Source organism: Oryzias latipes, chromosome 18, assembly GCF_002234675.1.
Source record: "Oryzias latipes chromosome 18, ASM223467v1".
Taxonomy (NCBI): domain Eukaryota; kingdom Metazoa; phylum Chordata; class Actinopteri; order Beloniformes; family Adrianichthyidae; genus Oryzias; species Oryzias latipes.
The window spans coordinates 7251299-7277716 of NC_019876.2; the positions used below are offsets into that span (position 1 = coordinate 7251299).

Sequence of the window (26418 nt, forward strand, 5' to 3'; positions counted from 1 at the left end):
GAATTTGTTAAAAACACAAGTTCTATTTTATCTCACAAATAATTGAAAATTCTTGTTAAAAAAATGTTTGAAGACCAAGTTGTTAAAATTCATTTTTTTATGTGTAAAATAAATGCTGTAGTCTGTTCTGCAGCTGTGAGGCCTTCTGTTCCATGCAAAAGATTCAGCTTTTAATAGATTTTACAAATCAACTCATTATACATACCAGTGAATGCATCAATGCTGATTCCACTGCTTGTGACATTGTCAAACACAGAGAAGAGAGTGAATGTGTATTTAGTTGCAGCAGTCAGAGATGACACTGTGTAAGTTACAGAGTCATCTGCAGCTGGAGCACTGATGTTTGTTTCTGTGCCATTAAACAGGAGAACAAAGCTGACACTGTTGTTGACTTTGTTCCACCGTAGAGTGATGCTGGTTTCATCTTGACCAGCTGCTCTGAAGCTGTGCTTTGGAACTGAAACAGGAAAAAGAAACATCTTTAAATATGTAATTAAAAAAAATTATACTGATGCATATTCATGTTAGCTTCATCATAGCCACATTGCTCCAACAGTTTTTTAATGTATTCCTAATAGATTGTTAAACTGTAGTGTGTCTATAAAGTATATACAGTAATTGCAGCAAGTTTAACACTATTGCTAAAACAATGATTCTAACAAAGAAGGTGATGAGTTGAATAACAAAATTTACCTGCACAATATGCAGTGTTGCATCCTGGGAGTGTTTGAAGTTTGTAGACATAGAAATCTCCATAGCAGAGTTTGACCTTAATACTGTATGAGTATGTGTAGGAGCAGCAGGAACTACCATAACTATAACACAAAGAGCGTGTTACAGTTTGATTGTATTGAGTTGGATGAGGTTGTGTCATCTGGTAACGATTATAACTGCATCTGCTGTCTTGTACACAAGTTTCAGGAATCTGAGCGCTGGTTTGTCCCACAAACATGCGATACCAGCCTTCAGGAGAGTAGTAGTTTCCATTACAGTATGGATTTCCATTGATGTTATATTCAGAAAGCCAGTTATCATTCAGTTCAGTGTAATGTTTACAGGCTTCTCCACACTGAGCTGTTCCATTGATGATGACACAGTCCTGGTCTGGAGGACAAAAGGTCTGTCCACATGGAAAATATGGCTGATCTGTTGTTGTAAAAAAGCAACCAATTAAAACTTGTTCACCTTTTGAAGACAGGCAAGAATGCTCATTTATTCAAAAGATTTTCCACAACAGTGTTTTCAACCTTTTTGCACACTTTTTTTTTGCACACTGTTCTTGACAAAAATTCTGCGGCACAATAGCATCCAAAAAAAAAAAAAAGAAATTAGGAGAAGCTCATAGTCTGTATTGATTTACAGCCCCTCCACAAGCTCACGTGCATATCTGTGATAATTGTGACAGAAAAAGCTGAAAGCTGCAGCTGTTTTTTCAAAAAGATATAATAAATTTTAAGTTAAAATATTTAAAAACTCTTAGATGTGTGTTCATTGTTTTAAGACGTTGAACACGAAGACTCATTGTGCGCCGAGACACTGTCACTATAACCCAATGCATGGGAGATGTAGTGTGAAAACGGCTGGAGATCGTTTCTCTGAGCTTCATTGTTTTGTTCACTTGTTCCACGGTCTGATACCAGATTCTGCGGAAAGCTAAACGGCTAAAGATGAGCTTTAGCTGGGATATTTGTTGGAACTGAGACTCTTTACGAGTTAAATCAGAACAAGGAAGTAAAGACTTTAACCACTTCTGATTGGTCAGACTGATGACGTGTGATTAAGCCTACAAGAATGATTGGTGGAGACAGTTAAAGGGGCGGGACTTTTTCAAAAACAGCTGACGCTATGTCTAAATCGCGATACCGTTATTCTATTGTCTTTAATAGAATCAAATAATGTGACAAAGGTGGATAAAGGTGGAAAGATTTCATGTAATCCATGGACACCAGTGAAGATCACAAATCATTGAAGAAAAAAGGTTCAGAGCACTGTCTAGTGGGTCTAGATGACCCAACTCCCAATGTTAAAGTGCCTAGGATAGCACAAGGGGGTTCATCTCTCAACGACAGTAGTTTTAGAGATCCAAGCTTATTTGCATTAGTACTTCTCACAGTACTGTCTTTTTTCTACATTAATGTTCTTCTTCTTCAAAAAAAAACCAAAAACATTCTAATACTATCACGAAACAGTGGGTGCAGCTAAATAAGCTTCTAATAGGACCCATTTAGAAGAAACAGGTACATTACTCATTGTTTTGGAGGATCAGGGAGTAATTGTGTTGTCTCCACGATTTCTTTTTTACAAAGCTTTTTATAGCTTTTAAGAGTGATTTAAATGGGTTGGTTAGCTTTTTTAAACTTTAACATTTTTTGCTGGCTTTTAGAAGTCTCCAAAACGTTTCACTAGCTTTTGCAGTTATCGGTAGGTGCCCTTTAGAAGAAGACAAGGGCACTTCAATAGCAGTTTTGAGGTATCATGAGTAATTAACTTTTAATAGCTTTCCAAAGATAATTGAAAAGTTTTTTCATAGTGATTTATATCACTTTCACAGCTTTTGAAAGTTATTTCTAGAATTTCCTCAAAGAGTTATTATGTAACATTGAAAGATGTTTCTGATTTTTTTGTCTTATTTAGCAGGTGTTAATAGCTGTTATTTTGTTGCCTTCAAAAGTTTTAATAAGCACTTATACATTAATTAACTATTGGCTTTAGTTTTTCATATCTACACCATCTAGCAAATCTTCTAGTATGTTCTGTTTAGAAGAAACATGCACTTAACACAAGGTTTTGAGTGATCATGGGTAATTCCTATTCTTATTTCTTATGGGAAACATTTTTCAGAAAAATATTAACTTCAAATAAACTATATCAGCTTTTCGTACCAAAAGTAATACTACACTTTTTACAATGGAGCTTTACAAAGTACTTTTTATTGCACCTTGATGTCTGCATTCGCCTTGAAGAAGTGCACTAAAAATCCTACAAAACCCAAGTTGTTGGATAACATACTCTGAATGCTTTCAGTAATCAGACAATGATTCTGTTTGATACGTCTTTTGTGGATGTAAAACTCTGTTGATTGTATTGTTTGTGCATTGTTCTTGCTATGATTGCTAGAAATGAACCATTTTTCTTTCTGCAAATGTTTAAAGTGAAAGATCTTACCAGTTAAAGCTTGAAGCTGAACTCCACCACTTTTGGCGTTTTCAAACACAGAGAAAAGAGTAAAAGTGTAGGCAGTGTCAGCACTGAGAGAAGAAACTGTATAAGTTATTGGTCCATCTCCATCTGAGGCAGAAATATTCTTCCATCCTTGATTGTACTGGAGAACATAGCTGGCAAAGTTCACTTTACTCCACTGCAAAGTGACGCTTCTGTCAGTTTTTGTCACTACTCTGAAAACTTCCACATTTTGAGGAGCTGAAACAAAATGAAAAAGACAGTAACGATTTTTTAAATTCCAGACATTAGTTTAAAAATGCAAATTCTTCTGCTGTCTTTAGTAAAAATTGACACCAGGCTAAAGATATGTTATTTTAGGTAAATATTGACTTTTCAAAATGGTAATCATTAATATAAATTTCTTATTTCAAACACCGACTCCTAGTGTTGTTTTGAGAAATGCAGGGTAGAAGCTTAGCTGTCGCACACAGTTTTGTTTTTTTACCAAAATGTTCTTTCAATTACCAGTATTATGTAATACGAGTACTATATGCTTGAAAAAGTGCTTTGGAGTACATTTTTTTTTTTTTTTTTTTACAACTTTATTGAACAAAGCATAAGCATACAAAATCCAGCATCAAAGACTCAGAAAGAGCATCAGCAGTGATAGTCAATGTCATCAATCCAAACTTATTAAATCATTTCAAGAAGAAAAAAATAATAATAATAAAATAATCAGAAATATATCCAAAATAGAATATGCTGATAGAAAAATAAATTATCTTAAAATATATAAAAGGGGATTACAAAATAATGATAATAATATTTATAATACAAAGTTTTCTTAGAGGAGGGGATTACCTATCGTGCTTTGGAGTACATGTGTTTTAGGGCAGCCTAACGTTTGTGCAATAAATACTCACTCAATGCCTGACATAAAAAAAAACATTTGTAATGGTTACTGCTAAAAAAAAAGACAAATGGAAAATTGTCTTTTTAAAAGTTAAACTGTTTTTAAATTTTACAACTCAAATTTGGCGTTGTTAGCCGTTTTTTTCTTGTAGATGCGTGGTCCCACGGGTGAACTCTAGTAATCCGATTAATATGTATATTTTTGTCTTGCTCAATGAGCCTGTATCTGAATCTATGGATGATATCACAAATAACCACTTTAGATGAGATATTTCTGTATTTCTTACATTGTTCTTTGTTTGTTTATCGCCTAAAAAGATGTGTATTAAATATAACTGTTGGAGATGCAAATGAGCTTCAATACCAATAAGTATATCATCTTTACTTCTCTTACCAGTGACTGCATCAATGCTGATTCCACTGCTTCTAACATTTCCAAACACAGAGAAGAGAGTGAATGTGTATTTAGTCGCAGGAGTCAGAGATGAGATTGTGTTAGTTGCTGGTCCACTTCCTGCTGGAGCACTGATGTTTGACTCTGTTCCATTAAACTGCAGAACAAAGCTGACACTGCTGTTCACTGGATTCCACAGCAGAGTGATGCTGGTCTCATTTTGGCCTGATGATCTGAAGCCATGAGGAGGAACTGAAACAGGACCAAAAAGCAACATTTTCTCAATATTTGATATAGTCATGTGTCTTTGAGATTTCTGTTTTCTCGAATTGCTTTTCTTTTTAGCTTTTCTGCCTACAATCTAAAACAACATCAATAGGTGTGTAATAATGCAAAATATTATGTAACTTTTCAATGCAAGAGCTCATGACAATTTACCTGGACAATAAGAGTAGCCACATCCAGGCAGTCTTGGAAGTTTGTACACATAAAAGTCTCCATAGCAGAGTCTTGCCATGATGTTGTAAGAGTAATAGGAGTAGTAGCAGTCACTATCCCTTGCATAGGATGCAGAGAGAGTTACACTTTCATTATAACGAACAGGATGAGATGTTCTCACCCAATAACGATTTAAAGAGCTGCATCTGCTTTCTTGAACACACGTTTCAGGAATTTGAGCACTGCTTTGTCCCAAGAACATGCGATACCAATCGGATGAATAAGAATTTCCACCACACAAGGAGTTCCCATTGACGTTGTATTCAGACAGCCAATCATCATTTAGTACAGTGTAGCGCTGACAGCCATCCAGACATTGGGAAGTTCCATTGACATTGATGCAGACGTGGTCAGAAGGACACAACCCCTGTCCACAGGGAAGATGCTGGTGGTCTACATTCAAATAAACAGAAAAAATATAAAAATAAAAACTAGTAGAAATGGAAAACATGTGCTCAAAAGATGTTAAGGTGTTAAAAAACACAGAAAAATAAAAAATCCAACCTAATAACTTAGGTTTAGCAAATCAGTGCTTCTTTCAGTTTCAGTATTCTAGTAGTAAAAGTCTAGAAACTTCTTACCAGTAAAAACTCTCAGTGGTACTCCAGTACTTCTGGCATTCTCAAACACAGAGTAAAGAGTACACATGTATACAGTGGCAGGATTGAGTGATGAGACGGTATAAGTCACTGGTCCGTCTTCATCTGATGCAGGAATGGTCTTCCATTGCTGGTTATACTGGAGGATATAACCAGTACCTCTGACCTTACTCCACTGCAGAGTCATGCTGGTGTCATTTAGTCCAATTAACGTGAAGTTCTCTACATTTTGAGGAGCTGCAGACAAAACATATGTTTTTGCAGATGTTTCCAATAGTGTCTCACAACCATTCTACTTAGTTGGGCATTGGAAAAAAAGCTATTTTTGAATGAAAGAAAGAATATAACATTTTGTCCTATGAATACCAGTAATCAGAAGATTATTGTAAAGTCCTAACAGTCTATTTCTTTGCCTTCATACTTTTTTTTGCAGTAAATTTTTTTTTCATCCTCTCCTCTCCTTATTGCAGTACATTTAGCTAGACTTTTTCAGGTTATATATGTTAAAATGCCATCTTCAATTATTAAAATAATGCAACTTTATTAGTGTTTCTGAAGACATGACATTATTTAAAGCCAAAGGCTTTTATAAATGTTTTGACATTTATTTACACTCCCAAAGATCATTGCTTTGAATAAAAATTGTTCAATTTCACTCACCAGTTACTGCATCAATGCTGATTCCGCTGCTTCTAACATTCTCAAACACAGAGAAGAGAGTGAATGTGTATTTAGTTGCAGGAGTCAGAGATGAGAATGTGTAAGTTGCTGGTCCACTTCCTGCTGGAGCACTGATGTTTGACTCTGTTCCATTAAACTGCAGAACAAAGCTGACACTGCTGTTCACTGGATTCCACAGCAGAGTGATGCTGGTCTCATTTTGTCCTGATGATCTGAAGCCATGAGGAGGAACTGAAACAAGAAAAAAAAGCCAAATCTTCTCAATATTTGATGTATTCATGTGTCTTTGAGATTCCTGTTTTCTCTTAACTTTTTTATATTTTCTTTTTGTAAATACAAAACAGAAATTTAAAATGGTTGATTTTTTTCCATTTCCTATGTTTGAATTAGTTTTTTTTTTTAGCAAGATGAGTTTTTATTCTTACAATCTAAAACAACATCAATAGGTGTGTAATAATGCAAATTATTATGTAACTTTTCAATGCAAGAGCTCATAACAATTTACCTGGACAATATGAGTAGCCACATCCAGGCAGTCTTGGAAGTTTGTACACATAAAAGTCTCCATAGCAGAGTCTTGCCATGATGTTGTAAGAGTAATAGGAGTAGTAGCAGTCACTATCCCTTGCATAGGATGCAGAGAGAGTTACACTTTCATTATAACGAACAGGATGAGGTGTTGTCGACCAAACGCGATAAGAGCTACATCTGCTTTCTTGAACACACGTTTCAGGAATTTGAGCACTGCTTTGTCCCAAGAACATGCGATACCAATCGGATGAATAAGAATTTCCACCACACAAGGAGTTCCCATTGACGTTGTATTCAGACAGCCAGTCATCATTTAGTACAGTGTAGTGCTGACAGCCATCCAGACATTGGGAAGTTCCATTGACGTTGATGCAGACGTGGTCAGAAGGACAAAACCCCTGTCCACAGGGACGATGCTGGTGGTCTACATTTAAATGAACAGAAAAAATATAAAAATAAAAACTAGTAGAAATGGAAAACATGTGCTCAAAAGATGTTAAGGTGTTAAAAAACACAGAAAAATAAAAAATCCTACCTAATAACTTAGGTTTAGCAAATCAGTGCTTCTTTCAGTTTCAGTATTCTAGTAGTAAAAGTCTAGAAACTTCTTACCAGTAAAAACTCTCAGTGGTACTCCAGTACTTCTGGCGTTCTCAAACACAGAGTAAAGAGTACACATGTATACAGTAGCAGGACTGAGTGATGAGACAGTAAAAGCCACTGGTCCGTCTTCATCTGACGCAGGAATGGTCTTCCATTGCTGGTTATACTGGAGGATATAACCAGTACCTCTGACCTTACTCCACTGCAGAGTCATGCTGGTGTCATTTAGTCCAATTAACGTGAAGTTCTCTACATTTTGAGGAGCTGCAGACAAAACATATGTTTTTGCAGATGTTTCCAATAGTGTCTCACAACCATTCTACTTAGTTGGGCATTGGAAAAAAAGCTATTTTTGAATGAAAGAAAGAATATAACATTTTGTCCTATGAATACCAGTAATCAGAAGATTATTGTAAAGTCCTAACAGTCTATTTCTTTGCCTTCATACTTTTTTTTGCAGTAAATTTTTTTTTCATCCTCTCCTCTCCTTATTGCAGTACATTTAGCTAGACTTTTTCAGGTTATATATGTTAAAATGCCATCTTCAATTATTAAAATAATGCAACTTTATTAGTGTTTCTGAAGACATGACATTATTTAAAGCCAAAGGCTTTTATAAATGTTTTGACATTTATTTACACTCCCAAAGATCATTGCTTTGAATAAAAATTGTTCAATTTCACTCACCAGTTACTGCATCAATGCTGATTCCGCTGCTTCTAACATTCTCAAACACAGAGAAGAGAGTGAATGTGTATTTAGTTGCAGGAGTCAGAGATGAGAATGTGTAAGTTGCTGGTCCACTTCCTGCTGGAGCACTGATGTTTGACTCTGTTCCATTAAACTGCAGAACAAAGCTGACACTGCTGTTCACTGGATTCCACAGCAGAGTGATGCTGGTCTCATTTTGTCCTGATGATCTGAAGCCATGAGGAGGAACTGAAACAAGAAAAAAAGCCAAATCTTCTCAATATTTGATGTATTCATGTGTCTTTGAGATTCCTGTTTTCTCTTAACTTTTTTATATTTTCTTTTTGTAAATACAAAACAGAAATTTAAAATGGTTGATTTTTTTCCATTTCCTATGTTTGAATTAGTTTTTTTTTTTAGCAAGATGAGTTTTTATTCTTACAATCTAAAACAACATCAATAGGTGTGTAATAATGCAAATTATTATGTAACTTTTCAATGCAAGAGCTCATAACAATTTACCTGGACAATATGAGTAGCCACATCCAGGCAGTCTTGGAAGTTTGTACACATAAAAGTCTCCATAGCAGAGTCTTGCCATGATGTTGTAAGAGTAATAGGAGTAGTAGCAGTCACTATCCCTTGCATAGGATGCAGAGAGAGTTACACTTTCATTATAACGAACAGGATGAGGTGTTGTCGACCAAACGCGATAAGAGCTACATCTGCTTTCTTGAACACACGTTTCAGGAATTTGAGCACTGCTTTGTCCCAAGAACATGCGATACCAATCGGATGAATAAGAATTTCCACCACACAAGGAGTTCCCATTGACGTTGTATTCAGACAGCCAGTCATCATTTAGTACAGTGTAGTGCTGACAGCCATCCAGACATTGGGAAGTTCCATTGACGTTGATGCAGACGTGGTCAGAAGGACAAAACCCCTGTCCACAGGGAAGATGCTGGTGGTCTACATTCAAATAAACAGAAAAAATATAAAAATAAAAACTAGTAGAAATGGAAAACATGTGCTCAAAAGATGTTAAGGTGTTAAAAAACACAGAAAAATAAAAAATCCTACCTAATAACTTAGGTTTAGCAAATCAGTGCTTCTTTCAGTTTCAGTATTCTAGTAGTAAAAGTCTAGAAACTTCTTACCAGTAAAAACTCTCAGTGGTACTCCAGTACTTCTGGCGTTCTCAAACACAGAGTAAAGAGTACACATGTATACAGTAGCAGGACTGAGTGATGAGACAGTAAAAGCCACTGGTCCGTCTTCATCTGACGCAGGAATGGTCTTCCATTGCTGGTTATACTGGAGGATATAACCAGTACCTCTGACCTTACTCCACTGCAGAGTCATGCTGGTGTCATTTAGTCCAATTAACGTGAAGTTCTCTACATTTTGAGGAGCTGCAGACAAAACATATGTTTTTGCAGATGTTTCCAATAGTGTCTCACAACCATTCTACTTAGTTGGGCATTGGAAAAAAAGCTATTTTTGAATGAAAGAAAGAATATAACATTTTGTCCTATGAATACCAGTAATCAGAAGATTATTGTAAAGTCCTAACAGTCTATTTCTTTGCCTTCATACTTTTTTTTGCAGTAAAGTTTTTTTTCATCCTTTCCTCTCCTTATTGCAGTACATTTAGCTAGACTTTTTCAGGTTATATATGTTAAAATGCCATCTTCAATTATTAAAATAATGCAACTTTATTAGTGTTTCTGAAGACATGACATTATTTAAAGCCAAAGGCTTTTATAAATGTTTTGACATTTATTAACACTCCCAAAGATCATTGCTTTGAATAAAAATTGTTCAATTTCACTCACCAGTTACTGCATCAATGCTGATTCCGCTGCTTCTAACATTCTCAAACACAGAGAAGAGAGTGAATGTGTATTTAGTTGCAGGAGTCAGAGATGAGAATGTGTAAGTTGCTGGTCCACTTCCTGCTGGAGCACTGATGTTTAACTCTGTTCCATTAAACTGCAGAACAAAGCTGACACTGCTGTTCACTGGATTCCACAGCAGAGTGATGCTGGTCTCATTTTGTCCTGATGATCTGAAGCCATGAGGAGGAACTGAAACAAGAAAAAAAGCCAAATTTTCTCAATATTTGATGTATTCATGTGTCTTTGAGATTCCTGTTTTCTCTTAACTTTTTTATATTTTCTTTTTGTAAATACAAAACAGAAATTTAAAATGGTTGATTTTTTTCCATTTCCTATGTTTGAATTAGTTTTTTTTTTTTAGCAAGATGAGTTTTTATTCTTACAATCTAAAACAACATCAATAGGTGTGTAATAATGCAAATTATTATGAAACTTTTCAATGCAAGAGCTCATAACAATTTACCTGGACAATATGAGTAGCCACATCCAGGCAGTCTTGGAAGTTTGTACACATAAAAGTCTCCATAGCAGAGTCTTGCCATGATGTTGTAAGAGTAATAGGAGTAGTAGCAGTCACTATCCCTTGCATAGGATGCATAAAGAGTTACACTTTCATTATAACGAACAGGATGAGATGTTCTCACCCAATAACGATTTAAAGAGCTACATCTGCTTTCTTGAACACACGTTTCAGGAATTTGAGCACTGCTTTGTCCCACAAACATGCGATACCAATCTGAAGGTTGATAACTTCCATAGCACAAAGAGTTTCCATTGACGTTGTAGTCAGACAGCCAGTCATCATTTAGTACAGTGTAGTGCTGACAGCCATCCAGACATTGGAAAGTTCCATTGACATTGATGCAGACGTGGTCAGAAGGACAAAACCCCTGTCCACAGGGACGATGCTGGTAGTCTACATTTAAATGAAAACGAAAAGACAAAATTAAATCAATGAGACATAAGTTTAAAAAAACATGGTGCAGTATTTCATCAAGTATGTACAGAGCTTTAAAAAAATGAATATTGAGAAAAGGTATATTCATTTTCATTCTTCCATTAAAAATAGACATGATAGAATATAGATTTAGGGCCCACTGTTTAATTCATTTTAAGTATTTAGTATTTGATTTTCTAGGTCTTGTTTGATGTTTGAGAAAACTTTATGATTCTTTTTGCTCAGGATGTGGGCAGAGATTCATCTTTTGCCAGGACCTGGCCCCTGTCCATACCACCAGAATTACAAGTTTTATGGAAGTATGGAAATTAATACACTTTTCTACGATATCCTAGTATATTGGAAAGGGTCTGTATATACTTTATAAAAGTGGTTTTCCCTTTAAAGACTAAAGAGAAAAAACACTTACCAGTAACAACTCTTAGTTGTACTCCAGAGCTTGTCGCATTCTCAAACACAGTAAAAAGAGTAAATATGTATTCCGTCGCTGCATTCAGAGACACCACTGTGTAAGTTACTGGTCCATCTCCAGATGCAGGAATTGTTCTCGATTCACTGTTAAACTGCAGGATGTAGCTGGCATTGGTGACCTCACTCCACTGCAGAGTGATGCTGGTATCAGTTTTTCCAAGTACTTTCAAGTACTCTACATTTTGAGGAGCTGACAGTAAAAGAAGAAGAGCAACAAACAAAAATACTGCTGTAGTTTAATGTTTGATCAGAAAATAAAAGTTTAATATGAAAACCTATTGTGACAATGGTTTTTCCTGTCAAGCTTATGGCCTGTACAATTAATTGATTTGAAAAAGAAACTGGAAAACAGAAAGTTGGAAGATTGCTTGACAAGTATAATTGTCAAAGTGCTGGGAGTTGAGCTTGACCATGCGCAGCTTCAGTGGGTCCATGTCGTAATGTTGCTGGTGCCAGACGGGCTGGTCTGAGTATTTGAGAAACTGCCGATCTACTGGGATTTTCATCCCCACCCATCTCTAGGGTTTACAGAGAAAAGTCAGAAAAAGAGAAAATATCCAGTAAGCAGCAGTTCTGGGGCAGAAATGCCTTATTGATGCCAGAGGTCAGAGGAGAATGACCAGACTGGTTCCAGCTGACAGAAAAACATTTTCTTTAAACTGTTGTTTAAAGAAATTTTTTTGTAACAGTAAAATCTGTCCATCACAAGATGCCTTCAGTTCTCATTTGTTTGCTTAGCTGCTGGACAGGACAAGCTAAAAAAATTTGTAATGAATTTTAATAGAAGCATTGCAGGGCTTGAATATGAAGATGGACAGAAAGACCAAACATGCAGTGGTTAACTATCCAGGATATATCTCTTTAAGGAGTTGTAAGTGTAACACCCCTGCATGCATGTAACAAGAAATGAGTGTGTGTGTGTGTGTGTGTGTGTGTGTGTTTGTGGCAGGGGAACTCCTAAGCCTAAAATTGCTTCATTTGACCCATTGGATTGTGCCTCTTCCTTGCCTACAACGTACTTGAGAAGACGATAATTGTAAAGTACTTACAGAGTACTTATAGAGAACTTTACATTCAGTCCAAAACGTTGAAAGAAGCTCCTTTGAACTCAACAGAAAAAATAAAAAAGCTGTACTTTGGACGTTCAAGGAAAAGCTCAGCAGACTTATAACAACCACTTAGAATAAATGGCCAACAGGTGGCGCACATGCACAACTTTAGATGCCCTGGGACAGTGATTGACACTTGCCTGTTCTTTGGACAACATGTAGACTTTACAAAGGTACAACAATTAATCTGTTTGTTTAATAAAGAATTTTTGACATCAATAGGGACATTTTACCTCTTGTCCCCAGATGATTCATCAAAAACACACTGATCTACAGTATAAAATCTCAGGTTTTCTTCCTCTATAAACCAAACAGAAACCTCTAGACAGGGGTGCTCATTACGTTGATCACGATCAGGACATTACAGTGGATAGCAGGCCATCAAAAATAAACAAATAAATTCATTCATTCATTCATTCATTCATTCATTCATTCATTCATTCATTCATTCATTCTTCATTAATTCATCTTCTTTTCTGTACTGCAGGACTCTTAAGCGATGAGAAAACTGATATATGGGAAAAAGATTATTGTGTGTTCTTATATATATTTTTACTTTGTACACATACTTATTATGCATATGGTTTTTAAGTAAAGTCTGTAATGTTTAGGGTGAAGCTTAGATTGATTTTGTAGAATTGTTTTCAAACAATATTTTCATCTTTTATTAGATCAGTTGCTTTTTTTCATTTAAATCTGATTGACATTTTGTTGTAAAATAACTCACCAGTTGCTGCAGTGATGTTGACTCTAGTGAGAGAGGAGCGAGAAAGCAGAGTGAAGGTGTACTTGGTTCCAGCAGTGAGGGATGAAACAGTGTAATTTATTGGTCCATCTCCATCTGGAGCACTGATGTTTGTCTCTGTTCCATTAAACTGGAGAACAAAGCTATCATTGCTGTTCCCTCTATTCCACTGCAGAGTGATGCTGGTCTCATTTTGACTAAATGGTATGAAACCTTCTGCATTTGACAAAACTGAAAAAGAAAATCATACAGTTATTTATTAAATAATAGAGATATTCTACTCTGTGTTATATGTCTGTTCTATTATAGCCAATCTTAATGACCTCCTTAGTTCAATTATATTGTAAAGCATGACATCCAGCTGTGACAATGCAAACTGCAATTCATTTAAAAACTTGTTTTCTTGAATGCTTTACACTGCAAGCCTGTCGTGTTTTCTTCAAAAGATCAAATTTACTCTCAAGTTGACCAGAACATTGAATTTTAAGTCATAAACTAAAACCCTCTTGAAACCATAAGTCATTCTGTAGCTTCATGTGATCTTTCTCTACAACAATTAAAGCCTGAGTCACAACTGTCCTTCAGGGTGGATATGGGCAGCCTGTGAGCATAAACTGGGCAAACCTTTACGGGGCACGGAGGTTGACAACACAAAATACCAAGATTGTAGGCCGCTTGGTGAGCCTGTAGAGTGAAAAAGTTCATGCGCATTCTTTTCTTTTTTTTTTTTTACGGGCATGCTGTGAGCAACAGATCGTTGTGAACACTTATACAACACGAAAAGCAGGCGTGTCTGATGGATTTACATTTTCTAAATCCCCCCAGTCCCACAGACTGCGCAAGAAGCCTGTTAGTGCTGTTCACATGCAAATGTGCACTCCTTGTGCAGAGCCTGACTTAGAAATAAGATGGTAAATGGTGGATACTTATTTAGTGCTTTTCTACCTACTTCAAGGCAAAAAGCGCTTTACAGTCACAGCTCCATTCACCCAGTCACACACACATTCACAAACTGGTGAACACTGGCGACAACCTCCCACCAGAGGCAAGGTGGGGTTAAGTATCTTGCCCAAGGACATTTTGACTCATGGGTGTGCTAGGCGGGAATCGAACATGCAATCTTATGATCATGGGTCAACCGCCCTACCGCTGCACCACGGCCACCGTCCAACAATCAGAATGTAGTTTGTGTTGAACTTCTAAAGGTGTCTCAGGGGAAGTTATGTAACACCTGCACACCCAGTGCATGCTCAGTAAGGGGCCACACCTTACTTTACTAATGACGAGAGTAAAGGGACCAGGAAAGCACTGTATGATATAATCAATGGTATGTCATATGTGTGTGCAACTTGAAAGCCTTACAAATATTTGATGATACTCTTACTACGCGCACAACAATTGTACACTACTTTTTCATGAGATCCCTTTAGGTCATGTATGAGCCTCAAGGGAACTGTGAGACACACCTGCACTCACATTAAGATGCGTTTGCTTCTCTCTACAAACTCCCATAGGACCAGACAACCCAATAACCCGCTGCACCCGTAAAGGTCAACCCCTGTATGGATGCATGCGACTAAGGCTTAAACTGTTTAACCTAAAATAGTATTGGTTTAGAAAATTCATTGCACATAAACTCTCATCAATATGCAGCTTGTGAAAAATAAAGCAAGAAAAAAATAAAACGTATTGCTCGAAAATACTTAAAAATTATCTAAGTTGGTAAATAATCCTGATTATTAATTTATTAAAAAATACATAATTTAAGACATATTTCATGAATTAGGTTAGCAAGGTTTAGTGAAAATGTGTATTTAATTTTAAAGAGGGCCCTTTGGTAATAAACAACATGTACTATATTTAAAGAAAAAGTAAATGCAGTACTTGATCCATAACAGATGAATGGAAAACTCTGGGAACAAGTTTCATCCGACCATCGTCCTGAGTCACTGAGAGATGCAGCGATGCACTTCTGGTCCCCCTGGTCTGGTTGATTTTCAGCCCAATGTTTAAAGACTGTGTTGCTCCCATCTGACCACACTTTATGACGATACAGACCGATCCACACACAACTACCGTTTGCTAGCTTGTTGATGACATCATTTTCTGTTTGATTCCAAATGCTGTGGGACATGAAGCATCATATAAGCAGAAAAAGACACATTTTTCTTAGTTTAAAGTGACTGTTTATGACAAATACATTATTGATGGGTTTAGTGCATCTTACCTGGCTAAATCAACAAAATTCTGCCTGCAGTATTTCTGGGCTTCAGTCCAATTTAGTGTTGCATAACCAACAACGAATGAGGCAGTTCCGTTTACTGTCCCTGTAAATGTTTTTGCAAAGAATAACCAATAGTGTACTAGAATTATTTTCATACAAACTTCACACAATTGAACAAGTTCTAGTGTTTTGTGTTTCTTTTCCTCTTTGATTCCCATAAAGTCAAAGCAGATAGTCAATCTGTCAGACAGTGGTTTTTATTTCTACTTCCTGTCTTTTCATTGAGGTGGTTTTCCTTTGGACAGTCACCAATTGTTTTCTTAGAACTGAGGATTACAACAAAGATTTTGGATGTAACGTTGATGTACTGTTGGTCACTGAAATATGTAATTATCTGAATATAGTTAAAACAATAAGGAACAATGTGGACTGATTAGAAATAAAACAATCATAGAGGATTTAGCATGGTTTCCTGTTGGTTTTATGTTATTCTTAGGGCAACTAAACACAGCTGTCCTGAAATTAGCTTATCAGAAAATGTGCATAACTTGAACATCAGAATGTAGATTCTGTGATGAAGATTCATGGACATATGTATGAAAAAAGCTTACCATTGTAGCACACAAAACCATGTTCTTCATTGCAGTCACGGTCATCCCAGTTGCCTTGGGATGAGTTTCCACTCAGATATGCAACACAGTACTGTTGTCCATTCAGGTTGTCTGGTTGGTTAAGTTGCCAGTTTTTGAAGGTTTGCTCTCTTTCCATATAGAAGCTGCTGTCATTTAAGGACCACTTCCAGCTGTTCTCCAAGTCATCGTGCAGACCAATCCAAACCTTGCCTGTTCAAAAATTGGTAAAACTGGTAAATCATTCTTTTAGCCATACTTTGCATATTTAATGTATGTTTGTAACAATGTATTGCAAACTAAATGTGTAGATCTATATTTTGAGAAATCACCTGTGTAGTTTGATGTAGTATTTAGAACAGCCCCAACATCAGCCGTGTTCTCTATGGTGGCCAGATCAGTGTATTCACGTCTGCAGAAACTCTGACATTCTGTCCAGCTCAGCTCAGTGTTCACAAAGTAGAACTGATGAGTTTGAGCAAAGGAAACACTAAGCAGTGCTCCTGAAACACAATACATGAAAGAAATTTGAATGCATCTCATTTTCATCAGGATATTTTTGTCAAATTTATTTGCTAAGTTTTTTTTAACTAAACGTTGCTTTCTTTTTAGGGAAAATTTTTTGTCTTATGACTTACATAGCAATTTGCAAAAAAAACTATTGTGGAGGTCCAATACAGATAAAAGACAAATTAAAAGCAGACACATTAAAAAGTCAATAAAATGCATGACAACCAAATAGTTAACTCCACCCATTGTCTCTATTCTATCAGCAGTTTCACCACAAAGTACAACAAAACAAGGAACCAATAATAAGGCAGGAAGGAATAAAATATGCATGTAGGCATGTAAGTCAGTCAGTCTGTCCATCTGAGTTACTTCCTTTAAACTTGTTTGGAGAAATCCTTTTTTACACTTCATATTGTGTTATTCATAACTTTGCTATAGTAGTAACCTGTGAAACCAGCATTCTTGTGAACAGAACACAGCCTTTGGGGCGTTTTTGAAATGTTGAAAGATGGTTTTCAGCTAAATGTACATGACATAAACTCACACATGAACATTTGTGAACAGTGTGGTTCTTTGGTTCTTGAAATGTAAACAACTGATTAATTAGTTTTAACGTTAAATTAAAATATGATAGAAGCAAAGTAATATCTTTTTTAAAAAAAATGTTTAAATTTACTATGGCTGCCATTTAAAATCCAGGTTGTCAGACATAATTATTTGTCTTTGATTAAAATAGGAAAATGCCTGCAATTCAGGTTACTTCTTCTCTTTATTGAGTACTTTAAAAATTTCTGTTTACCATAATCTCCACTCAAACCAGTCTGAGCGGATTCCGCTGCCACTTTATGCTTCAATGAAAGTATTTTTCCTCTGATGCCATCTATTTTTTCTTAACAATGACAACTTTTTTTTAAACTTGTAAATTGGTAAGAAATTTTAAAAAAATGGATGAAACTGTGTAGATTTTTTTTTAATCACGGAGCTGAAATAAATTGTGACTTAAGTTTAATATAATTCTTTGAGCCATTCCCTTTGAAATCATCAAGGACACGTTTAAAATTACGCTTTTATGGGGTTTCCAAAGTGCTTTTTCTGCCTCTATCCAACTACATCTTTTTTGTCCATCAACTCTCACCAAGTACCTGGAAGGACTTCCATGAACAAACCATCTCAATCTGCTTTCCTTGTATTTATCCCCAAAACATCTAACATGAGCTGTTAGTCTGATGGACTCATTCCTGACCCAATCCAGCTTGGTTATTCTCAGAGAACCTAAAAAACAACTAAAAGGCAACAAAAATGCTGCTTTCACCACAGCCTTCTACACCTTTCTTTTCATTCTCACTGACAGTCTTTTGTCAGTCATCACACCTGTAACCTTCCCCCACCTGTTCCAACCTGCTTGGGCACACCTCTTTATCTCTTTCCCACACTCTCTATTTCTGGACTGTTGAACTTAAAGTCCTTCATCGTCTTCACCTCGCCTCCCTGTAACCTCACCATTTCATTTCAGTCCCTCTCATTAACTAAAAGCTACCCTTTCTTGCTGCAGCTGACCATTACTAATAACAATGTATATTTGTTGGGGATTATGCTACACTGTTGCTCAGAAATGCCCACTTCCCAAACTCAAAATTATAGATTAGTGTTTACATATGAGTTTAAAAAACTTTTATAGTTGAAAAATATAAATGCATGAACTACTGTGTAAATCTTTTAAATGACAAGCAATGCAGCCTAGAATTACATTGATCATGCAGTATTTACTAAATGTATTTAGTATTTAAAAAATGTGAATAATATCTGCTTCTAATATATCTTATAAAGGAACAAACCAGATTAAAAAGATAAAAATGATTTTCAAAAAATTAAACAAATTTGTATTTACACAAACAGCAACAAAGAAATTATAGCTAAAGTGCTTAATTACAAAAGTATGTAGTAATGTAATATTCTCACATATGACAAGCATTGTTATCTATAAGGAAATTCATCAGAAAGTATTTGCTGTATTAGAAATGTCAATATTACTACTACAACTTAATACTAATACGAATATTACAAAAATATTAAAAAGATCAAAATCATTAAAAAATTAAACAAACCTGTTAGCGCACATACAAACAGCCAGAGATCCATGATTCAAACCTTGGCAAAAGAAGCACATTTGAAACTCCATGCAGTTAATTATTTAAATTATGCGCATTTGAGATTTTTTATACAAAAGTCTGTAGACATACAAAAGAAAAAAAGTTACTTACCATTGTATTATTTATATTCCTATTTGAAATGACAGTGCTTCCAACCATTCATATTCTATAAGGAGGTTGTGTGATGTTTGTTTCCCAACAATGACTATTCCCCTTTTAAGATCTCCTGTTTGGGGCGGGGCCAAGTTTATGCTATCTCTCTCTATAGGAGCATCCCAAAACAATGACTCCTGTTTGTTTTGACAGGAATGTGTTCAATCCAGTCTGAACAGCAAAAAAAAAAATCTTTTTACTTTTGCTTTCTAAAGTGCAGCAAACTCTTTCTTCTACTAATGCATAACACCACATTGTCACTTTAGAACATTTTTCTGATGTGTTCCACGGTCCAGCAAACATAACAGTTAAAAGAGGAAGTGATAAAGACTATAGATTTACATTTAAAGAAATCTACACATCGAGACATTTAGTAATTGAAACCCTTTAATCCACATCTGTCAAAACTTTATTCAAGGGCTGATGTTCTGTATAGTTTAGTAAAATATTAAAAATAATATATCAATAATATATTCTGCTTTGAACTTCTATAATTGACAAAACACAAATTGTTCCGGACAACAAGAAGTGGGTGGGCAGGTTTCTAAAAAAACAAACAGGACACCAACTGTCTGAGACTGCAGTTGGACACCTCTGTTATCGAGTCCAAGCTTTTCTATTTAATGCAAGCCAGGGATAATGTGGGTGTTTTTATTTAAAAACTCTGAAGTTTTTATGCAGTGTGCAGAGATGCATGCAGATAAAGAAGACTAGTTTTTAGTTTAAAAACAGACAATAATTCTTAGTCAGAAAGACAATCTGCAGTTATTTTCTAGTCTTAGAATAAGAACTCAGTCATTGAGAATTTAGCCAGATAATGGTTATTAAATTACTTTGTATTTATGAGGTGTGTGTCGCTATTAACGTAAAATACTACTTCAAAGAACATCACTGTTCAAGATGGCTTCAGGTCTCATCTTTTAACTGGCCAGCAATCCAACTGAACCCACTCAGAGTTTTTGGTGCTCAGTAACTCTTCTGATTGTTTCAATAACTGTTTCAGACACATTTGTTCTCAAAGGGTTAACAATTTTAATGCTAAATTTATGCAAAAACTCCTCAGTAAAGTGCTTCTTGATCACTTTTACCACTTGATCTTTTACCAGCTGATCTGTAAACCATGTGACTTGACAGGTTGGAGCATTCTTTAGTCCATAAAGACGTTACAGTCTAATTAGATAATTCAATGAGAAAGGCACACCTTAACGCTTGAAAAAGAAAGTTAAATAACTTTGACAGCTTGTTTTGATAAAAGTTTTCTTCTCTTTCAAAGTAATACATAATAAAGTTCTTTAGCTGTGACCTTAATGTACCAAACTTGATCAGCTACTCTCTACTTTGATGTCAACTGAGATTTAAAATGTGGAGTTGAATCTGTCTGCTGTGCTTCTCCTTGTTTGTAAATCTTTGTATTTAAACTGACTGATCTATTATTTTGTATTTTTGACAGGTTATGAGCTCTCCAAAAAAGTTCTCCATTTTGCTTTTACTAGCATAAAACAGATAACAGCAGCATTGAAGGGCATATTTTTCAGTTTGGTTGCGTTGCTTTGAGGTATTTTGATAGAAAACAGAAAAACACAATAACTCACAAAACTGAGAACTTTGGTTTGGCATTTAGCATACATGTTCTGTTTTCAGTTGTCACCTTGTCAATCGCACCAGTTTCAGGTTAATGATTCCCAGCTGTCTTCATTCAGCTTATCATCTTCAGTCTGTTTAAGTATCTGGTTTTCTGTTCATCCTGGTTAGGTCAACTGCTTTTCATTACGTTTTTTCCCTTTAGTCTGTTGGGTTTTAGATGTTTAACTTTATTTGCTAAATCTTTGAGTTTTTACCATAAGTCCAGTCTCCTGCATTTTGGGTCCTTCACCATTTATTGCCAAAAGCTGTCAGCTTAAAAAAAAGAAAAAAAAAGAAGAATATTGTCTTATATAATTGGAAATAAATTCAGGCATGAATGGGTTAAATGCCAGCGGTAAGAACAGTGACTAAGCACCAAAAACTCTGAGTGAGTTAAATTGGATTGATGACCAGTTGAGGTACAAGAAAAATGTGAAAATAAGAGACTAAACAAAAAAAAGATCTACTGTCAGTTTTTTGTGTTTTATTTATTTCTTTTTAAATTTAATGGAGTTGGATTGAACTTTTAGCCTTAAGAGGCATTTAAATTAGTTTATGTGCATCTTAACTGTATTTAAAACATTAAAAACTATTCAAAATGACAGCTCTTTGCCTGCAATTTTATTTTGGATTTGTTAAAAATTAATATCATTAATACTTTGATCATACTGTATTTAAATGTTTTTGTCTGTCATTTTAATTTGTCTTTATTATTTGAAACTGCTGTGTAGCTGAAAAGTTTATCTGCATATTTCTCTGCAAACTGTATGAAAAATGCGAGTCTTTCTATTAAAACAGCTATAATTTTATAATTTATTATTTTGTTTTTAAATATTTATTTCTGTCCAAGTGCTTAAATGGTGTTTTTTTTCCCTTTAAGAAAATGTGGATTAAGTTTTCTATTAACTGTTTGACAACTAAACCTATGTAGCCCTTCTGCCAGAATGGGTAAGAAATACAAAAACATCATTTTAATTACATTTAAACATTTTTTTACATCTTTAGTTTTCACTTTATCTTTTGAATTTTAGACCTTTTGTATTTTCTGCTTTTCTTGCTGATTCTCATTTGTTATGACAGTTTGCACTGTTACTTGACAGCCAGACTAAATACCATGAACCCTCATGTTGAAGCTAAACACAAGATCTATGTATAAAATGTACTTCCACTGCAAGAAGATGGAGAGATTTGGTTGGAAAAAGTGCGAAAAATACTGTCACAAACGGGTGGTGTACAGATCCAATCTGCAAAAGGCTTGGTGTAAGAATTCTAATACTTCAATAAACAAACTTAAACTTGGACAAACTGTGAAACAAGGACAGAAAAAAGGTCAAAAACAGAAGATTACAACAACAAAGAAAACAGAACTGAACAAAAAACCGAAGAGCACATTCCAAACAATCAAGAAGCAGCCAACCTTATCATGCAAGCAAACTTTCTAGTATGTGTTTTACAGGCCTAACCAGTTTTAGTGATGATCACTATAATATTTAATCTGTATGCAGGTGTACTGACAATATCTGTTGAAACGGCATTACATTTGTCAAACTGTGAGATAGTTTATTTCTTGTGCTTTTGTTATTTTCTATTCAAAAACATTCATACATTCCTATTGCATTTTTTATTTTGTTACTTTTCATTAAACAAGTGAAAGGTGTCTGGCCGTTCTCCTCTGACCTCTGGCATCAACCAGACATTTCTGCCGCCAACAGAACTGACTCTGACTTGATTTGTTCTGATTTTGGGACCATTCCCTGTAAACACTACAGATGGTTCCGGGTGAAAATCCCAGCAGATCAGCAGTTTTTGAAATACTCAGACAAGGCCGTCTGGCACCAACAACGACTCCACGTTTAAAGTCACAGAAATCATCTTTTTTTTTTCTTTTCAACTTGAACTGAAAATCCAGGCAACAAAAGAGGATTTGAAAAAGGAATTCAACAGCTAAATTTTTGTGCCTTCAGCTGCATATCTTTTCCTTCAACCTTGCTTAAATCCTGGTTGCACAACCACCAGCATTGTGTTTTGTTTGTGCAGCATTTACTGATATTCAACAATGAGCAACGCTTTTACTTTCTCTTTAAGGCTTCATTTCATTCATTTTACCTTCAATTTTAGAATGAAGGTAAAACCTTCAACCTTCAATGTGAGCAAATCAGGTTCCAAATCCTCTGCATGTTTTTAGTGCCAACTTTGTTAAACATCTTTGAAATTATTTCATGGAAACTTGAAAACATTCCATTGAACATGCTAGCCGTGTTCCTTCCAAATCACAGCGTTCAGTGCCTGTCTGCATGTCAAATTCAAAAGACAGATCAGAATACAAACCTACATTTATGTCCTATAAACACAGGATACTTCAGAGAAAAGTGAGATGTAAAACCTTTTTTATTGCAGCAGAAAAACGCTCAGTGAACACGGAGGCTATGAAGCAGATATTAGCCTGAGCTAAAGCCATAATTAATTAAATAATAAAACAGTGTTTTCTTACTTATATATCAAAGTGTTTGAATCCGTGCTGAGATGAATATTTGTTGGTCTGCTCTGCTTTTAATAGAAAACGCAAAGTGTCATTGTTGCAGTAGTAAAGAAAAAAATCTAGTTTTACAAAAGATAGTTTTGTTAAAACATACAACAACTCTGTTCCTGCTGCTGTCCCCCTCAGTTTCTTTAAATTATTAGTAACTAGTAGTTAGGAAGTAAGAGTTCTAGTAAATGTTGATTATCAAGTAGGACATGTTTTCAAGATGACTTGAAATTGGTGCTGCCTCATTTGTTGAGCTAATCTTTTTATCTCCTCAGGTTTTGCTCAGTGAAACCCACGACTGAATCAGGTTGAACCAAAATCTAGAAAGAAAACGATTGACACTTGAATAAAGAATGCTCTTTGAACTTCAACACATGGCAGACAGATTGTTGGAACAGAAACCTTCCCATGATGGGGAAGCAGCTCAGTGATGGATGGACAGTCTACACCCACACAATGTTCAACTGGTCTGACTGCTTTTGTGCTAAAAGCAATCTTAGATAACTGACAATAAAGAAAAACACAATAAGAAACCACGACACGTATGTTTCTGTGCACAAGGAAGAAGAATTCAAGTGTGATGGAGGACTCCCATCATCCTTGTCTCTCTCAAAGGACTGCTTCATCTCGTGCTTCTTTTATTAAGAATCCAAGTAGGATGTAGCAGAACAAAGTTGAAAAGTATTCTAGGGGCGTCGCATAATGAACCTTTTGGGGATGTTTTCAGTTCAAACAGCATTCTTTCCTTATCTGCTAAGGACAGTGTGTCGTCAGTTGACATCTCACACAGAATCTACAATGGCCTCCATCCCCCAGACTGGACTGTTCATCACATCCATTCAGGTGAGAAGAGAGCTGGGGAGGCTCAACCAGTAAAAGGCTGCTGGACCTGATGGCATCAGTCCTCGGGTACTTAAGAACTGTTCCAGCCAGCTATGTGGTGTACTCCCACACCTGTACAACCTGAGCCTTCACCTTCAGAGGATTCCAGTGCTATGGAAGACTTCCTGCCTCGTCCCGGTGCCAAAAAGGAACCATCCTGTGTGCCCTGGTGATTACAGGCCTATAGCACTGACCTCCCCTATTATGAAGGTCATGGAGTAGCTGGTGCTGTCACACCTCAGACCCCTTCTGAGCCCCTTCCAAGATCCTTTGCAGTTTGCATACCAATCCAAGGCTGGAGTGGATGATGCACTGATATACCTGCTTACTCCTCCCTGGAAAAGCCGAACACCACAGTGAGGATCATGTTCTTTGACTTCTCTTCAGCCTTCAACACCATCCAGCTGAGACTGATGAGGGAGAAGTTAGAGAAGATGCAGGCAGATGCCCCCCTGGTCTCATGGATTGAGGACTACCTGACAGGTCGACCACAGTTTGTGAGACTGCAGAGCTGTGTGTCTGACACCCTGATGAGCAACACTGGAGCCCCTCCAGGAACCATGCTACCCCCCTTCCTATTCACCACCTACACAGCTGACTTCCAGTACCACTCTGAGCTATGTATCCTTCAGAAGTACTCTGACGACACTGCTGTTGTAGGGTGTGTGGAAAATGGACGGGAGCCTCGTGGAGAGTTTAGTCAGGTGGTCTGCGTAAAATTACCTGCAGCTGAACGTGGCCAAGACTACAGAGATAGTAATAGACTTCAGTAGGAGAAAGTTCCCGCCCTCCCCAGTCTGTATCAGTGGGACGGATGTAGAAATTGTCTCGTCCTACAAGTTCCTGGGCGTCCATCTGGATTCAGGTACTTCAATGTCTGCAGCAGGATGCTTCACGTTTTACCAGTCTGTCATGGCGAGGACCATCCTCTTTGCTGTAGTGTGCTGGCATCAAAGCAAAAGATGCCGACAGACTGAATAAACTCATCAAAAACATAGCCCCAACTGTCAACTTAAAACGCAGCTTTTGTCCCTAAATAGAGAAATTAAAAGAATGTGTTCTTGGCTTTTCTGTTTTAAACTTTGAGCCTTTTCTCTGAATGAAACTGAGTATCTGCTGAAGCAAAAAAAAAAACAACAACAAAAAAAAACACTGGGTATTCCTTTATGAATTACTGCTAGAGCCCTACACAACACATCCATAATTTTCCATCATAATTTTCCACTAGCTACAAGAGAATCAGACATCAAATATCAAAAACAACCAGCAGATTTTACAAATACAAAGTGGATATTTTCAAAACGTGACATAAATTATAAAAAAAACATTGAAAGCTAAAATGTAATATAAAATAAACTTAATTCTGAACTCCTTGGAGAATATTGTTAAATGACTGAACTAAAACTAAATTATTTTAGAGCAGTAAGCCACATGAATTGTGGGATTACACAAGTAATGATACGTTTAGCAGAAAAACTTTACACTTTCCTGTAAACTTCTCTTCCTGTCCAGGCAGAGTCCACTCACTTTACCAACATGCAAATATACAAGTATAGAGAATTTCATGTAATAATTTATTTGGTATCAAAATTTTGATCTAAGTCATTTTTGTCAGTTTTTTTATTCGTAGATTAGCATGGAATAAGGTTATTTATATTTTGATATATTAATTTTGCAAGTCCAAAATACTGAGACAAAAAGCTAAGTATTCAAGTTAGTCTCAAATGAATTGAATTTGTCACTTCAGACATTTTAGTATTTATATACCTAGTGTAAACAATGTTAGGCACATGCACAAATAGCCAACTTTTCTAGTAAGAGCTTACATTTGGACATTAAAATTGCAGTTAAAGAAATTATAACTACATTTTTTACTGTTTTAAATAAAATAGCTATTGCTGGAGAAGTTATGAGTTTCAGGTGTGTCAGGATGCTCCGCCCTCATCCTCAACACCTGTAGAAACAAAAACCAGGGGAAACAGTGGAATGGAACAGGACAGCACTAGCAGCAGTGACCAGGAGAGGGAGACAGAGAGACAGGAAGCTGTCAAACAGGGACACACTGCCCTTTCAGTGGATTGGTGAAATGCCACGAACTAATTATACTGATTTTACAAATATTTACAAAGTTTTTTTTAAAATTATTTTTATCAGACATTGAAACAAAAATGTGATTATCCCTAAATCCTCTTATTATTTGGTGTCTTTGACCTGTATAGCTGTGGAGGAGCGGGTTTCAGGTCTCAGGAGGCAGGGGTATGGTCCTGTCCTCAGATTTTACCTATTTTACTTTACATTGCATTACAAAATTAGACTGCATTCCAAATAAGTAAACTCCACTCAACATTAATTTTTGCATTAACTCTACAGTAATTATTTAGTCCTCTGACATTAGCTATGCCCTTCTTTTTGATGTTTGCAGTTCTGATACGAGTGACGTTAAAAACGCTTCACCCTCACTTTATG

General features: G+C 36.0%; 2 protein-coding genes across 2 annotated transcripts in view; both read right to left on the minus strand.

The window, feature by feature from the left end:
* Positions 1 to 26418, minus strand: part of LOC101161675 — a 317233-nt gene that overhangs the window by 26612 nt on the left and 264203 nt on the right. The gene's annotated exons all lie outside the window — the stretch shown is intronic.
* On the minus strand, positions 14370 to 18961 carry LOC110017058 (C-type mannose receptor 2-like). The gene is made up of 6 exons (XM_023965788.1): positions 18879 to 18961; positions 18723 to 18765; positions 16440 to 16610; positions 16090 to 16320; positions 15482 to 15581; positions 14370 to 15377 (listed from the first exon to the last, which is right to left on the minus strand). The coding sequence occupies exons 2-6, from the start codon at positions 18754 to 18756 to the stop codon at positions 15002 to 15004; spliced, it is 912 nt and encodes a 303-aa protein (XP_023821556.1). The 5' UTR covers positions 18757 to 18765; positions 18879 to 18961; the 3' UTR covers positions 14370 to 15001.

Excerpts from the sequence above, each read along its gene's own strand:
- LOC110017058 (XM_023965788.1), bottom strand. The coding sequence starts at position 18,756 with ATGGATCTCTGGCTGTTTGTATGTGCGCTAACAG. Across the intron at positions 16,321-16,439 it reads TACTACATCAAACTACACAG|GCAAGGTTTGGATTGGTCTG; the intron begins GTGATTTCTCAA and ends ATTTTTGAACAG. Across the intron at positions 15,378-15,481 it reads AATTTTGTTGATTTAGCCAG|CATTTGGAATCAAACAGAAA; the intron begins GTAAGATGCACT and ends CATGTCCCACAG.